At 36.4% G+C, this 18,405-nt stretch overlaps 1 protein-coding gene across 1 annotated transcript in view; it reads right to left on the bottom strand.

The window, feature by feature from the left end:
- Nucleotides 1-328: 328 nt before the first annotated feature.
- The window catches only part of LOC142607960 (beta-hexosaminidase 3-like), a 40,653-nt gene continuing 22,576 nt past the window's right edge, over nucleotides 329-18,405 (bottom strand). Inside the window, exons 10-14 of the mRNA XM_075779650.1 lie at nucleotides 11,655-11,688; nucleotides 10,392-10,490; nucleotides 10,257-10,316; nucleotides 6,970-7,220; nucleotides 329-900 (exon numbers count right to left, since the gene is read on the bottom strand). Of these exons, the coding sequence (XP_075635765.1) occupies nucleotides 734-900; nucleotides 6,970-7,220; nucleotides 10,257-10,316; nucleotides 10,392-10,490; nucleotides 11,655-11,688 (611 nt within the window). The 3' untranslated portion in view covers nucleotides 329-733. The remainder of the gene's footprint in view (nucleotides 901-6,969; nucleotides 7,221-10,256; nucleotides 10,317-10,391; nucleotides 10,491-11,654; nucleotides 11,689-18,405) is intronic.

The following is an 18,405-nucleotide window of genomic DNA, read 5'->3' as shown; positions in this document are numbered from 1 at the left end:
TAAATTGAATATTTATTTTGTTACACTAAACTAGGGCAACATTATTATAAAGTTGACTTCAAGTTATACCTAAGATAATTTTAAATTATATTACATCATCTAATAATTTTTAATTTAATTTATATTTTGAAAATCTCACTGTTGAATTACACTTTTTTTATATTCTTAACGAATGTCAAATTTCTTACAAATCGAATGTTTACCATTCAATCTACAAACTTGTCTTTTATGCATAGTTTTACAATACAAAAACTTGAAATTTAAACATTTAATAACTGACATAGTTATTGACTCTTTCATTAACTTAAAATTTTGCAAGAGTAGTAAGTATAAGAAGAAAATGTAATCTAATTATAAAATTGTTGAAATTCACATCCAACAAAAATATATGAAATATGAATAAGTCTTGGCTATGTATATAATTCCAAAAAATAACCCCTTTTGTACATCCTTTTTCCTGTCTGTCTAAAAGTCATGCACTCGTGCTCTCCTGTGTAATTTTTCCTAGTTTTAAGACTTGATAAAACATATATGTGGGCATTTCCAGAAGGCATCAATTAGAAAGTTGAAACAATAGAATTTTCATTAATGAAGACGCATTCTTGCGGCTTGTTACAAACTTACAGCATAAGGACATGGCCTTGACAATGAATCATGGACCCTTATCAATAAATACTTCCTGATTTTATCAGGTGCTTCCATTACTCTAAGACTTAGAGATGTCCTTGTCTTACTATTGAGTATAGCATGAGCCTGGCTCTTCAGGCGCAACTCGGCCTAGTCCAGCTAAAGGAGCAGCTGCAACTCCTCTTTGGTTCAATAAACACCTGAAATGTGCCAACCTTCCAGTAACTTGCCTTGGATCCTTGGCCAGATTGTCATAAGGTGTCCATAATCGCTCTTCATTCAGAAAGAATAACACAGAAAAAAAATATATTAAAAAAAAAAATCGTTAATGAAAAAATTATCCATAAACATGCCTCTCTTACCACTGCCAAAATTCTTACAACACAAAAATGATATAGAATATAATTATCCATGGCTTGTCTATAAATCTCTACAAGGTTTCTTGTGAGATTAGGAATGAGTTATTTATAACGCATTCAAGATTGTTATAATAAAGAATTGATTAGTCCAAACACTAAATGCCACTATAACAACTACTTATAAGTTCCTATAATCTAGACATGAGATTTGGGAATTTGATGAAAGGTCGATGACTTGGGAGAGAAGTGGCGAGCCTCAAGTTGGGGTACCATTGGCCACAGAAGTTCCGATGGAATTTGAGTATAATTTTGTAAAGGAACTTGGGTGTAAGGAGAATATTGATAGCCATCAGTTATCATTATGGGTAACCAATAGGTTTAAGGCATTTAGGAAATATGTGGGGACTTCATTGGAAGGTTTTAAGGAGTAAATTGCAGGGTTTTTTTTAAGCTCTAGAGGCCAGGAAAATAAATAAATGACAGCATGAGGTAGGTAGTAGTCAGAAGAAGATGGCCAAATCGGGGCAAAAGGGTCATCGAGAATTGAAAAACATAATGAGGTCTTTGAATGTTGAGTATGGGTTAGCTAAGTTAAGAAGTACCAGTAGTGAGCAGGCTGTTGTGGTGCATCAATGAATTTGAAGATTATTTCTTGGAATGTTAGAGGGTTAAATGAGCAAGATAAAAGTGTTCAGGTTCGAAATCTGATTAGGAATTAGAGGCCAGATATTGTTTGTCTTCAAGAAACTAAAATGGAATTGATAACCAAAGCTGTGATTCGCAGTTTTTGGGGTGGCCAACATGTTGTTTGGTCATATTTGGGTTCTAATGGAGCTTTTGGAGGGGTGTTATTGATGTGGGACACGTGCTATCGACAAAGTGGAGGGAACGGTGGGACATTTTTCAGTATCTTGTAAATTTAAAAGTGTGGTAGATCAATTCATATGGGTGTTTACTAGAGTTTATGGTCCTAACTCAGTAGGTGACAGAAGGTTTTTATAGGAGGAATTATTTGGCTTGAGCAGTAGGTGAAATGTTCCATGGTGTGTGGGAGGTGACTTTAATATGGTAAGATTTCCTTCTGAATGAGCTAGTTCAACTGTTTTTACTGCTGCTATGTGTGAGTTCACCGATTTTATTTCAGAACAAGGCCTGATTGATCCCCCGTTGAAAGAGGAAACTTTTACTTGGTCTAATTCTCGAGAAGTTGCTTCAAAGGATAGGCTGGACAGATTATTGTTCTCTGCAAATTGGGAGGATAAGTTTCCTACTGTTTGCTAGCAAAGAATGTCTAGGTTATTATCGGATCACTTTCAATTGTCCTAGAAGGTGGATCCTTTCATAGGGGCAAGAGGCTGTTTAGATTTGAGAACATGTGGCTTAAGGACGACGGTTTTGTGGGAAAGGTGCGATCTTGGTGGGAATCTTATCATTTGCATGGTGCTCCGAGTTTTGTGTTGGCAAACAGATTAAAGATTCTGAAAAATGATTTGAAAAAATGGACTGTGGAGGTTTTTGGAAATGTAGAATAACAGGGGAAACATTTGTGGAAGGATCTTGGTGAATTAGAGACTACTAAGGAAAGTTGTGGTTTAATGGAGGAAAAATTGGATTTGGAAAGAATTCAAGCTAAGTTAGAAAAAGCCTCTCTTTTGGAAGATATTTGTTAGAGGCAAAATTTAGAGTTCTTTGTATTAGAGAAGATGGTGAGAATACTAAATTTTTTCTTCGTATGGCCAATTCTCACTATACATTTTACTCCATAGATAGGCTTATGGTGGACGAAGAAATGTCTTTGGATCCGGAGACCATAACAGAGTGTATTTCTTGTTTTTATAGGCAGCCCTATTATAAGAATGTGACCCATAGACCTATCCTAGATTATGTGGATTTCTCTAGAATATTTGAGGAAGATGCTCTTAGGTTAGATAGGCCATTTGAAGAGGAAGAGGTGTTTGGGATGATCAATGGCTTTAATGGTGATAAGGCGCCTAGCCCAGATGATTTTTCCATGACTTTCTTCCAGTCTTGTTGGAGTGTTTTGAAGAGTAAGATTATGGAAGTTTTTTAGAACTTTCATACTCAAGCTGCGTTCAAGAAGAGTCTTAATGCTTCATTTCTTGCCTTTATTCTTAAAAAGGTTGATGCTATGGACATCAAGGATCTCTGGCCAATTAGTTTAGTTGGTGGGATTTACAAGATTATCTCAAAGGTGTTAGCTAATCGATTTCGAAGGGTGGCACATGGGCTTGTTTCAGATTCATAGAATGCATTTTGAAATGTAGACAAATTTGGATTCTGTTTTAATTGCTTCTAAATGTATTGATAGCAAACTGAAGACAGTGATTCCCGGGTGTTGTGCAAGTTGGATGTGGAGAAGGCATATGATCATGTGAATTGGGGTTTTATAATGTATATGCTCCAGCGTTGTGGGTTCTCAACATAAGTGTAGAAAATGGATAATGTGTTACATTTCTATTGTTAAATTTTCCATTCTGATTAACATTAGCCCTTAGAATTTCTTTGGAAGCTCTTGGGGGATTCAACAAGGGGATCCATTACCCCCATTGCTCTTTGATTTTGTTATGGAGGCTTTGAGCCGTATGTTGGATGTGGCTGCAACTGCTGGCCAGTTTTCGGGCTTCTCTGTAGGTAATACGGCTAGTACTTCAATGATGGTGTCTCATCTTTTATTTGCGGATGACACTCTTATTTTTTGTGATGCTAACCGTAATCAGTTAGTTACTTTAAGGGATTCTGACTAAATTTGAGGAGGTCTCAGGTTTAAGAATTAATTTGGGGAAATCAAAGTTGGTACCAATTGGAGAGGTGCATAATCTAGATGCTCTAGTGGGACTGTTGGGTTGTAGGCATTCTTCCCTCCTTTTGAAATATTTGGGCTTTCCATTAGGTGCTAAATTGAAGGAGCTGTCAATATGGAATCCTATCTTAAAGAAAATGCAGAGGAGACTAGCAGGTTGAAAGAGGCTTTATTTATCTAAGGGGGTAAGGTACCTTTTATTAAAAATACTCACTCCTCCTTACCTACTTATTTTCTTTCCATTCTTCCTACATTTGGGAAGGTGGCTAATTGCACGGAAAAATTACAGAGAGATTTGTTAGGATGTGTGCCCTTAGATCCTATTGTATGATACTATGTATGACATTATGTATGACTTAATGTTGTAATTAATTAAGTTGTTTTATTATCATCTAAAGATAATGGTAACATTTTTTAATGGTAACATGAATATTGGGACATTATCATATAGTCCATGAGATGCACAATATGTGATTTATGTAAAAAAACACAGAAGATATAAATCACAAGTTCTTTATAAACTCAGAATTTTAGTTCGTAATCGGTGATGAAATTGGGCATTTCATCTACGAAGACTATAATATATCAACTAAGATGATTTGTCTTGATCATGGAAATAGAGATTTCTAGTTGGTATGTTGATATGCTTTAAGAGTTAAAACATATTAAACTAGACCGCTGTGAGATTTATTATTCTCCTAACGACTGTCAAATGAATAATAAATCTCACGACTTCTATTTACATAAATTCTTAATTCTAAGAGAATAATAGACTTGATCATGAAGTGTAGGTTACTTTGATATATCAGGAGTGAGGTCTAAAGTCACGATCAAAATCTTAATATGTTAGGCAACCACATTTAGTGTTGATGGAACATATATTCTCAAGATAGAATTCATAGTCTCTTAACGGAGATATAAAATATTCCCTTGAAATAAGTTTAATGGGTTTGGTTATTCAAAGTGTTAGGTCTAACCACTTTAGTAAGGAGTTACTAAAGTATATATTTATGGAATTGGATTTCATAAATATATGATAAATAACATTAAAATGATTAAACCGGGTACTCAAGAAATTAAGAGGCAATCTGCATTCATGACTTCGTATTACTACGAATATTTTATGAAAATGTTGCATGTATAATAAAGTCTTGGGATATAATTTATAAATAAGGCCTAGAGTGCAACTATAATTATATAGTGGTATTAAATATAGTTAATGGTCACTTTGAACTTGTCAAGAGTTGACAAAAAAGTCCAAGACCCATTGGAGCTAGTATCTTATTAGTCTATTTTGGTCCCACTCCAAGTCACATACTAAAGTCTGATTGGAAAGACCCAAAAGGCCAGCCCAATTAGATAATCTGTTAGATACAAAGGGAGAAACATACAGAATTTTGGTAAGTAACACTATTGTAAAATGGTGTGTATGTATGAGAAAAAGACTTTCTTATTCTCCCTTGAACTAATTGAGAGACCATACTTCTTGGGCGTTAGTGGAATTGGAGTGAAGATTGAAAGTGTTCCCAAGTGCTTCTGATCTTTGTTTTGAAATTCACTGCTTCAAGATACGCTGTCTTGTTCTTAATTTCTGAAACTTACATGGTGCATCTTATCCATTGTGAATGAAGTAAATTCGTTAATTTTCCGCTGCGTATATTTTGTATAAGATACAAACTATGTTTTTCCAACAAGATTTTCTTTAGAGTGGTATTAGTGGTGATTCAAAATTACACCTAGTGAAATGGGCTAAAGTTTGTTCGCCAATGCAAGTTGGAAGGCTAGGTATAAGACATTTGAGAAGTTTTAACTCTGCCATGTTAGGTAAGTGGTTGTAGAGGTAAGGCATAAAGACGATTGCTTTATGGAAGAGGGTTATCGAGGCAAAATATAGGAATGTTTGGGGCGATTGGTGCACAAAAAAGGTGACAAGTGCGTATTGTGTTAGCCTTTGGAGGTTTATTAGAAGTGGTTGGTTGAACTTCTCTAGACTTCTACAGTATGATGTGAGTATAATGTGGGTGATGATACTAGAGTGAATTTTTGGAAGCATATGTGGTGTGGGGATTGTACCCTTGTGGCTTTTCCTAAACTTTACTGTCTTAGTAGGGCAAGAGATTCTTCATTGGCTAGGAGGATTCATTTTGATGTTCACTTTCGTCGTTCACCGCAAGATTGGGAGCAAGAATCTTTTGATCGGTTTATGACATTGTCTACTCTTCAACTGTGCAGGGGATTGGCCCTAACAAGGTTTGTTGGAAGCCAACAAGGAGTAGAGGTTTCGAGGTTAGAGGATTTTATCTAATCTTACTTTTTTCCCTTGAAGAATGGTATGGCAACCGAAAGTTCCATCAAGGGTAGCTTTATTTTCATGGTCTGCTTCCTTAAGTAAGATTCTTACAATAGATAACCTTCGCAAAAGGCGTATTATTGTTCTTGACTGATGTTATATGTGTAAGAGGTGTAAGGAGTCAGTGGATCATCTTCTTCTTCATTGCCCCCATTGCATTTGAGTTGTGGTCTTTGGTGTTTTGTTTGTTTTGAATCCACTGGGTTATGCCTCGTAAGGTAATTGAGTTGCTTAAGGCTTGGCAAGGTAAGTTCGAGCGACTTCACAATACAAACTTTTGGAGACTTGTGCTGCATTGCTTGATATGGTGAATTTGGAGTGAAAGGAATGCTAGATGTTTTGAGGGATGTGAACGGTCCTTGCTAGAGATTAAGTCCTTTTTCTTACATATTCTCCTTGCTTGGAGTGTGGCTCTCTCGCATTTTTCTTGATTATGCTTTCATGTTTTACTTGATCACTTTGGAATGCCAACGTGCACAGGCATCCTATAAATTGTTACTATAATACATGCCTACAGTGACTTGAGATGAAATTCTGATAGTTTTACTTGATAAATGAAAAGGGACAATGTCACCAGAAAAAGGGACAATTTCACCTCTGGTGACATATTGATCGCCCATATTCTATGTGGTCCATTTTTCATCAATTTCCTAAGCATCTACAAAAGCTTACTCAGTTAATAGACAGTCACGATACTAACAAGTCTGCCTTTGATTGTTCAATCTTAGTTCTCCAGTATCACTTGTGAATTATATGAGGTGAAAAACATAAAATTCCAGAAATTTAATTTGACAATGACATGAAATAAGTACCTGCAGCTGCTGCAGCACGTGGCCATATGGTTTGTTCGATGTCTGACCCATCAATGTGTTCACCCCACATGCATACCTCACCACCGAGAACTAATTTCTGTTGATTGGGATTTGTGATATTTGTGAGTGGTTCATTCATATAGAACTGCTGCCATGTGGCATCTAAGTGATCCAAATACCATTTGTCCTGGTTGCTTACAATGCACCGTAACCCAGCTGCTACCACTTTTTCAGCAACACCAGCTCCAAGCCTGCCAGAAAATTTTAAGCCAAAAATGATCCCACCAGAAATCTTATAACAAGTGGACCACAAATAACCCTTGTAAAAAGAATTTGCAATCCAAATATCAATCATTTCATCTTCATCAACTATTCCAAGTAAATGTGAGTCAAGCAACTCAAGCCCATAGACCCCAAGTTTCTATTGTATCAGTTTTAAAATGGTTAAAGCATCCAATCAAAAAGCTTAAGCTATTAGGCAGAAAGGCTGATGGAGTCATAGAAGATTAATATGCTATTACTTTGCAAATTTGCTTATTCAAGAATTATTTTATTGGGTCCTCGTGTGAAGTCTTATTGAAGTGAAAGTAGTGCCCTTTTAATGGTCTAAGTATGAGTCTTTTAGGGTTAAAGTAGTTTTTAATTTGGTTTTTTATTTTATTAGTTGTGGTCAGTTATATATTGAGGGGAAAATCTGTAATTTCTGAAATTCCTGCAAATTAAGGATATTTTGGTAATTTTGTTGAGTCTAGAATCTTCTAGGTTTTAAGTATCTTAATTTACTTTGGGTACAAGTTAGTATTTATTAGGTTTTATTAGTAGTCCTAATACTAGTAGGAATCATATTACTACTAGTATAAGTTAGATATATATACTGTGCTCAATGTATTCAAAGAAACAAAATGAGTTGACTAATAAAATTGAGTGTTTTGAGCAATAGGCACGTTGGCCTTTGTTGTTTCTTTCTCTCTCTCTTTTCTTTATTTTCTCTTCTTTCTTTCTAGGGTTACAGTTCACGTTATTGTTCACAGGTACTGTTCACACATCCCCTAAACAGCCCTAACTTCTCTCTAATTCTTCTTCTTTCCTACCCTAAACCCACCACAACTTAACGTAGACAAAATCCCTAATTGTCCTACATTAATTTGGTATCAACGCAAAAATCTTATCACAAGTCCTTGCCAAAATCTTCTTCAGCCGCTTGACAAAATTTATCATCTAGGATCATGTTGATGCACGAAGATGGTGATCTCAAGGAAGATGAAGAAGATGCATCTCTTCTCTCAATTGTTAGGTATATTCAAGATATACTCAGGCAAGAGGAGGGTTGGAAGCGTACTTCAATATTTAGGACCATAGTGCGTTGTGAAACTGAAAGAATGCTTATTATTGACGGTAGCAGTGAGATGAATGTTGTTTCTGAAGCTACTGTTGAGAGGTTGAAGCTACCAATAGAACCACATCCAAAACATACAAGGTAGCGTGGATAAATCACACCTTTATTCCAGATACAAAACAATGCTTGGTTTCTATTTCTCATGGGCAATATAATGATTCTATATGGTGTGATGTTATTCCTATGACTGTGACTCATATTTTATTAGGTCGCCCTTGGCTTTATGACCGAGATGTGTGTCATATTGAAGAGGACAATACATATAAATTTATGTTCAATAATGCACAAATTGTGTTAAAGTCTATGAGTGCAGAACAACTAGAACAGCTAAGGCAAAGACAAAAGGTCAAGCCCAAGGATGCTGCTGAAACTCCAGAGCTATAGTGCCACTAAAGGGAGTTAGAGAGCTGGAGCAAGATGAGAATAAATTTGATCATCGGAAAGTTGATACCAAGGAAGTTATTGGTGTTCTTGCAATGGAGATCACAAAGGAGCAAGGCGAGCATAAAATTGATATTGGAAAAATCTAGATGAAGGAAGATGTTGATGTTACTACCATAGATCAATCCGAGAAAGGTTTCAAGTTGGATATTCCTTTGCTTATTGATTTCATCATTCCAAATGAATTTAATGATACAATGCAAAAGAAAGAAAAATTATTTTTCTTGGTGCTTCCAAAGGTGATTGAAGAGTTGGTGCAAGTTTCAAGTTTGAGGATCCTTATACTTCAACACTTTAAAACTCGAGGTTGAGTTTCTTCCAACTAGAGAAGTATGATGGAGTCATGGAAGATTAATGTGCTATTACTTTGCAAATTCACCTATTCAAGAATTATTTTATTGGGTCCTCATGTGAAGTCCTATTGAAGTGAAAGTAGTGCCCTTTTAATGGTCTAAGTATGAGTGTTTTAGGGTTAAACAGTTTTTAATTTGGTTTTTTATTTTATTAGTTATGGTCAGTTTTATATTGAGGGGCAAATCTGTAATTTCTGCAATTCCTGCAAATTAAGAATATTTTGGTAATTTTGTTGAGTCTAGAACCTTCTAGCGTTTTAAGTGTCTTAGGTTTATTTACTTTGGGTCCAAGTTAGTATTTATTAGGTTTTATTAATGGTCCTAATACTAGTAGGAATCATATTACCAAAGTCTACATATATATATATATATATAGTGAATGAATTCAAAGAAAACAAAACGGGTTGACTAATAATTGAGTGTTTTGAGCGATAGGCACGTTGGCCTTTGTTGTTTCTTTCTCTCTCTTTTCTTTATTTTCTCTTCTTTCTTTCTAGGGTTACCGTTAACGGGTACTGTTCACACAGCCCCTAAACGGCCCTAATTTCTCTCTAATTCTTCTTCTTTCCTACCCTAAACCCACCAGAACTAAACGTAGACAAATCCTTAATTTGTCCTTCATCAAAGGCTTAACTTATACATAAACCTACAAACAAGCCCACATCCATCTAAGGAACTCTGTCATTAACAATAATAATTAAACATGTCACAACAAAAGGCAACGTTGATGGATCTTAAGCATGTTTTGAAGACAAAAATACCTGATCATGCTAAGCAGTATGTATTATCCTTATTTCATAATTTTGTACTTGATTCTCTACTAAATTATAGTAGAAAATTTTCAACAATTTTTACCGGATGTAAATTTCTAATATGTATCTTAATATTTTCAATATATTGCAAGTTAATAGTAAAATCAGCAAGATCCCCAATCATTATGCTTGCATTAATTACTATCCAGAGAGAGGAAAATATAAGGTCAACACTCTTCTGAACATTTTTTTTAGAATAAAAATACGAATTGTGGCACAATATCCATATAACAGAAGTAAATAATGCAGGAGCCTCAAATGTTAAATATGCAAAGTAGGACATACCAGTTGTGCACCACAGTCTTTCTGCTCAGTTTATTGCCAAAATTGTTAAAAGTCTCTTCCCTGTAATTTTTCATGTGAGTAAGATTTAAAAATTAAAAAAAAAACCCTACAAAAACTTACGCCTAAAATATATACCAGTTAACAATTTCATATCCATGGGACAAAGCTATGTTCTGTGCCCGCAATACAAAGTACTGATATGCTTGAGATTCATTCATATGATGCTTAGTTAACCTGTACATAGGGCAGTCAAGAAAATCATATGTTATCTCTCAAATGTCTTTGGGCTAATAAATATTGAGTGAGTATAGATTTTCCCTGCCCTTCTTGAAACAATGAAATTAATTTAGAATATAAGTTTGCAAACATGAGCAAAAATTTAACACATTAAAATAGCCTCCTAATGCCAGCACTAGCATGACAGTTTTAGGACCGTATGGTGTTGAGGACCCCCAGTTAATGAGATATTCCAGAAAGAGGCTTCTGGTGTTTAGTGCAAAAACCCAAATTATATGAGATGAGGGATTAGCATGGTTATATAAACCAAGTACTAATCAACAATGGTCATATAAACTTATCAGTACATGTAGAAAAAAATCACCAAATTGTTTGAATAAGGTTAAGTTGCACTTTTATAATATAATATTGCATGCCAGAATGGATATTATTTATGTGAATGTTTGTGTCTGCATATCAACCATATGAACCACTGATATCGATACGGGAAACAGAGCATGGTACAGAAACAATGATATGTCAATTCTTGAAAATCTAGGATATGATGTGGCAGGGCACCGTATTTAATTGATATAAATTTTAAATATATATTTTGTGCTAGTTTTTGGGTCTAAAGAAAAATTAAAAATCAAAATTTATAAAATACGTACATACAATTAAATTAATTTTAGAAGGTAATAAATAGCAAAATAGAGCATGATCCATCATCTATGTTTGAAATTCATAGAAACTTAAAGTTTGAATGTTTCTAAATTTCTAAGATACTAGATCTTTTTTTCTTTTTGCATGCAGAAAATGTGGAAACTACATGGGAACTTCCTGCACTTGCACAATCAGGGCATTTGAAATGACCAAAAGCAATTTAGTATGAGTTTGGATTGCGTTTGGCGTCTGGCGTTTGGCATCTTTGTGTCTGGCGTTTAAACAATGGGTCCTGTGCACTGTTCACAGGACCCACAAGTACGGAATTCAACAAAATTTTCATTAAAACCTGGGTCCCACGGCACTATTCACACATTTAAAAATTATTTTGCTACAGTGTTTTCAGTTTTCAGCAATAAACGGTATTCAAATAGACAGTTAGTCCAACTGAGAAGTATATTGACATTAATTTTACTTTTAAGATATATAGAGTTGATGAGTGAAACATTAATATTGTACCATTTTTTTACATGAGGAGTTAGTGTCCAGCAACCTGAAATGAAATATGCAATTGTGTGTCAGTAAATTGACATTATTAAGTTATGAAGTTCAAGACAAGGACCCAAAATTAAAATTAAAAAAAAAAAAGAGAGAGAGAGAGAGACAAGTATCCAAAATCAGATCAGGAAAGACCAATAGGTAATGATACAAAAGATTAGGGGGAATGTGCAGATTAGGCATGTGGATGGCATGAATATAGTAAGTTAGGCATAGTTTGAAACTATGTAGGAAAATAGCAACTCGAGTTTTTGAAACTCGAGATTTACATAATAAATCGAGTTTCAAAAACTCGCTTTATGCTCGCTTTGGGTTTGCTGAGGTGGAGAAAATGCCACCTGGATCCCGAGTTTCTAAAACTCGTTTTAAGTCTACATAAACTCGAGTTTATAAAACTCGAGTTTGACTATATCTTATTATAAAAATTATGTAGTTTATACGTATATAACTCGAGTCTTAGAGACTCGAGTTTTATGCAGTAACTCGAGTCTTATAGACTCGATTTCCTCTGGGCATGTTTATTTAAAACTCAGCCCGTGGCATTTAACTCTCTCACATTCTCCACTCTCACTGCTCAACACACAGAGAAAACCTAAAATCTCAGCCTCACTAACTCTCTCACTCACTCACCCTCACTAACTCACTCACCCATAACTCTCTCACACCACTCACTCTCACAAAACCACATTCTCCACTCTCACCGGCTCTTCCCTCTCAAAGCAAATTCATATCTAAGGTAAGGGTTTGCATAATTTGATTGTCATTATAGTTGGGTATGTTGTCTATGGGTGTGGGTTAAAGAGTTTTACCATTTATTTTGTAGATAGTTAACATAACTTAGTTAATTTATCAATATTGTGAATTATAGAACTTTGTTTTGTTAGTGTTAATTTTTTGAGTATTTATTTGTATAGTTTTTGTTATCAAAATTTTATTCATCATTTTATTTTGATCATGATCTTACAAATTTCTTTGACTTTATTTATCATTAGTTTGGGTATGAAATGGGTAGTGAATGAATGTAATGAATGGGAATGAGTATGTAATTATCAAAATTTTATTCATCATTTCTAGGTTTTTATTTTTATCATGATTTTACAAATTTCTTTGACTTTATTTATCATTGGTTTGGGTATGAAATGGGTAGTGAATGAATGTAATGAATGGGAATGGGTATGTAATTATCAAAATTTTATTCATCTTTTCTAGGCTTTTATTTTTATCATGATCTTTCAAGTTTTTTTGACTTTATTTATCATTGGTTTGGGTATGAAATGGGTAGTGAATGAATGTAGTGAATGGGTATGTAATCATGCTCCTCTACCCACCTAGTTCTTTCAGAACCCTTTTAGGCATTATAGGTCACCACACAATGGAGTAATAGATAATTCCGTCTCTCCATCCACTAGGATTAGAAGGTTTACGTCTTGGCCTTTAGATATTAATGGGCACTCTAGAACTTGGCTTGAATATGTTCATTGGTAAGATTGCATTACTTTTTTCCCTCACTTTACGACTATGTGATTTAACTAACATAGGACTTGACTTGAACAGGTTCACAATGCCTGATATTGTTATAATCATATACCATGGTGGTCCGCTTAAGAATCCCAATGCGAACAAGGGATTGCCATTTGAGGGCCGGGTATGAAAACTTATTATGCCGAAGTTGATCGTAGGTTGAAAACCCTTGATGAATTGAAGATATTTGTCATGGAAGAGTTGGGTAAGAATCCTAATGCGTACAACATGCAAATTACTTATCGTATGCCAAATGAAATCATGAAGCACCGGATTAATTACAAGTATATGCTGATAGAAAAAGACAAACATGTGAAGATCATGTTTGACAAGTTGGAGAGTATAGCTGAAGTAAGTAACATTGAGTTGTACATACAGTTGGAGCCGCGTGCAGGATGGCAAGAGGATATCCAACAAACAACTAGAAGCTTACAAGTTGCGCTTCCGGATGCTCAATATGAGTATTCTACACATGTAGAGGATGATGATGTTCATGCCGATGGAGATGATGATGATGATGACGACGACGACTATGTTGATGAGACTACTGCCGTTAACAATGATGATGACGATGATGATGACGACGACGACTATGTTGATGAGACTACTGTCGTTAACAATGATGATGACGATGATGATGATGATGACGACTATGTTGATGAGAATCTTGCCATTAACGGTGAAGATTTTGCCGATAAAGATGACTATGAAGACATGATTGAGAGAGAGGACTTTCGGGACTTTGAGAGGGACATTGATGACGATGAGACATTGGACGGCGGTGAACCTGATGCAGACAATGTTATTAGTGTCCAAAACATTACAAACACAATCCCTGCCTACGCACCTCCTGCGTTGTCATTCTCTGCAAATACTTGGGAAAATATGGTTGATCCTTCGCATATTGAGATGCCATTTGTGTCTACTTGGAGAGAGGGGATGAATTTGTGCAAAGGGTTGACTTTTGCCAGTAAAGTGGAGGTGAAGAGCGTATTAACAATTTGTGCCCTCAAGGAAAACAAACACTTTAAGATCACTAGGTCGACGAGGAAAAATTTTTGTGCGAAATGCGCGCATGAGTCGTGCAAGTGGTATGTCTACGCAGTTATGAAGCCCGAGCTCCAAAATCTATGGATGGTCACCGTGTATGTGGGTCCTCACACGTGTATACCGACTGGGGTGCGAAATGATGGTAGAATGATGAGTTGTAATTTTATTGCGGCGAGAAATCCATAACAAGTTACTTGAGGATCACACCACTCAAATTAAGCATCTCGCATCTCTCCGATAGAGACAAAATATAATGGCCATAAGCCTTCTTACTACAAGGTATGGGATGCGAAACAAAAGGCGATTGCGCTTATGTTTGGAGATTGGGAAGAATCTTACCAAAGGCGCAAAAGTTGCTAATGGCGTATATTGATCGAGGACCCGACTACCCGGCTTTTGCTATCGTGTCACACCCACCGATGAAGATCACACCGTATTGTTGCATTATGTGTTTTGGTCTTTCGGTCCATGCATATCGGGATTCAAATACTGCAAGCCGGTTATCGCATTGATGGGACCCATCCGTATGGTAAATATCGGGGAAAGTTGTTGGTCGCAATGGCAACCGATGCTAACAACAAGGTATTCCCTCTCGCCTTTCTTGTTGTGGATTGTGAGTCGTGGTCCAGCTTGGAGGTGGTTTTTACGATGCCTCGGAGAAACGATTGGCCACGATACTCGACGACGGCATTTGCATAATTTCGACCGACATCTCGGTATCAAAAACGCCATTGCAAGCGGCCTAGAAGGGATGATGGAAAAGCAAAGGTATTTCATAGATATTGTCTTCGACATGTTGCTAGCAACTTCAACACCCATTTTCGGAACTCGACTCTAAAGTCGGCGGCGTTGGAAGCGGGATATGCTAGTCGTGTAGTTAAATTTGCTACCATAATGGACTCCATTAAAGCGGTGGAAATTGAGGCCATTAGGAAGAAGAAGAAGGTGACGGGGAGGGATGGTAAGGAAAAGAATCAAGATTATCTTCCATACACATACCTAATGAGCGAGGATGTGGACATGTGGACCCGGTCATACGATGGTGGGAGACGTTTTGGAGCAATGACAACCAATATATCGAGTGTTTCAATGGTGTGCCTGAAAGGTGCTTCCTATTGCCGCGTTGGTCGAGTTCACTTGGAGCAAACTTGTTCAATATTTCCACGACCGGCGCAAAGAATACCATTATGAGTTGTCGAGAGGGTAAGAAATGGAGTGAATATGCCTTATCCACGTGGGATGGAAATAAGCGTAAATGCGAGAAACACTATCTCAAGCCATTTAGCAATGAAGAAGCCGATATTTCAAGTAGTTACCCAACTCAACGTGTCTAGCGCAGAGAGGGGAAACCACGAGTTACGAAGTTCGGTTACGGGAAAAAACATGCAGCTTGTGGGAAATGGCAAAATATAGGGATCCCGTGTTCACATGCAATTAGAGTATGTGACTATTTACATATTGATTCGACCACGTATATTCACCCATGTTATGGTTTGAACCATGCCCTTAACACTTATGAGCATGCATTTGTGGTTCCTAAGTCACGGTCATTATGGAGGGATCCCATGGGGCCAAAGTGGTTGCCTAATCCGGCATTGTTGCGGGCCAAAGGTCGACCGGTGAAGTCACGAATAAGAAATGAGATGGATGGAGTGAGGAATAAGGATCAAGAACCGGGATGGCGGAGGGAGGACGCGATTTGATAGAGAGTCAACCGAAGCGGACATGTGGACCGTGTCATGCTTCCGGCATAACCGCGAGAAAATGTCCGCAATCCCGCTGCTTCCACAAGCGGCCATGTTCCACACTAGGTAGGTTGGCAAAAATTTATGCATCGGTTAAATAATTGTTGTTCATTCGATGTTTACCTAATGTTTACTATCTTGTCTCCTAACGTAAATACTCTACGTTTTTCGTGCATCCTTCCATGGACGACGTTGTATTGGCTCTATGTGAACTTTTTGATTGTTGTTGAATGTACTTGTAATTCTCTATCCAATGTACCTCTATGAAGATTGTGATTTGAGTAGTATGGTTAGAATTGCAAATTAAGCGTGGTTAGACATGTTTAGAATGGTGATATATTGAGAATGACTTTTGTTGTGATTTGAGTGCATTTACATTGTAAAATGATGCCTGAAACAGCATTTTCTCGCCGGGAAAAAAAAATTTGCCCAGTAAAAATCGAGTTTTAGACACTCGAGTTCCTTGGGAAAAAAAAAATTTGCCCAGTGAAAATCGAGTTTTAGAAACTCGAGTTCCACTGGGCAAATTTTTTTGAAACAGGGCATGCCTCTCTGCCTCTCTGCCTGAAACAGAGCATGCTGTTGGGAAAAAAATTTGCCCAGTGAAAATCGAGTTTTAGAAACTCGAGTTCCACTGGGCAAATTTTTTTGAAACAGGGCAAGCCTCTCTGCCTCTCTGCCTGAAACAGAGCATGCTGTTGGGAAAAAAATTTGCCCAGTGGAAGACTAAATTGTGACTGTCCCTTATGACAAGGTTATGACAGGGTTATTAATAAGAAATAAATTATTAGTGGAAAAATGTTAATAGCTTTAAATAAAGGGATGTTCACATTGTGATCGATGTAAATTAGCAGCAGATCTAACCCAATTGTAGTCAGAATTAAAAATAATATTACATGGTTTAGGGTGTTTAGCTGTGTAGTAATTGTATATTTCATTATGTTTTTCACATCTTATTCTATTTTGTATTTGGTTGGCATCTACCGAATTTATTTTTGGCATATGACCAATGCCATTAAATCTCTATACAAAGAGGAGAATAGAACTTGTGATTTAGGATATCAAAGCATCTCTAAGTTCCAAGTTTGATTTTAATTTATAAAATAAAAAATTTGAGATCGATGCAACATAATATAGAGAAGAACAAAACGGTAATGAATTGGTCCGGATGCAAGAGATCTTCACCTTACCATCTAATTGAATCAATACCGGTTATTTCACTTTAAAAATTAAATTATCTTAAGTTTAACAAATTTCAAGACTATAAGCAAGTAAGCAACCAAAATTCATCTTCATTATTATTTTCGCAATATTAAGAACGGCCTTGTCAAAGCACATAATGTACATATGCCAACCAAGAAAGCATAATCTACATATTGAGGATGGTCATAGTCATCAAAACCAAAGATGGAAACAAGGGCATCATAGACATTGAAACATTACGGCGAGTTGAAATAAATTAGAATGAAAAAAGCTCGAACATTAACTATCATGTCAATCTAACTTGCCGAGCAAATGGCAAGCTATCCATATATTTTCTATAAACTACGGCATTATTATGGCATGATTTAAGGATGTATCAATTAACCCACTCACATGCCAAGGTACAAAATTTAAATGTTCAATTCTATTTCACATTAACTACTATGATCCCGCCAATGAGCTCTAGCTCAATTGGCACCTCCTTCCCTTGTAAGTGCTAGGTGGAGGGTTCAAGACCCTCGTAACTTAACAAAAAAAAAAAAAAAAAGACTCCCGATCCCAAAATATCTTTTTGCTTATATGAAGTCCATAAGTAGAGAAAAAAAAATCTTATTAAAAGTCCCGTAAGACACGGCCTTATACATATAACTAAATCTCCATCAATACCTTTTCGCATTTCGGTATCCAACCCTCGGTACCTATGTCGTAGTAATGCAACCATATGGATAGGTGGATACCATGATACAAATTTCTGGCCGCAATGATACCAACCCCAAAGAAATTTATAGAACGGGAAGCAAAAAAGGAAAAAGGTAAAAAGATTAGGAGGATCTTACCTCTTCATCAATAAGTATCAAGCTCGACATTGGCCTCTTAAAACTAGACCTAATTTCTCACACCTATGATGTTCACAAACCCATTACCCACATTAATTGCCCCCCACAAATTTTCACAACCCGGAATTGGTACCAAAGATCAAAGAAAAGATGGAGCAAAGAAAAGAAAGATGAAAGGAAATGGAGAGAAGGGAGAGAGGCTTACCGCGGTGTTACGGCGGACCGGCGTCGGTGTAGCAAGCGAGGCGAGAGCGAGAGAGGGGTTCGAAAAAGGAGAAAGAGCGTTTGAAAGTGACGGATTGAGAGAGCGTTTGAGAGACCGAGAGTTGAGAGATTGAGAGTACCGAGAGTTGAGAG

The sequence above is a fragment of the Castanea sativa genome, chromosome 8, assembly GCF_040712315.1.
Source record: "Castanea sativa cultivar Marrone di Chiusa Pesio chromosome 8, ASM4071231v1".
NCBI classification, from domain to species: domain Eukaryota; kingdom Viridiplantae; phylum Streptophyta; class Magnoliopsida; order Fagales; family Fagaceae; genus Castanea; species Castanea sativa.
This window is presented reverse-complemented; position numbering and strand designations above follow the sequence as displayed.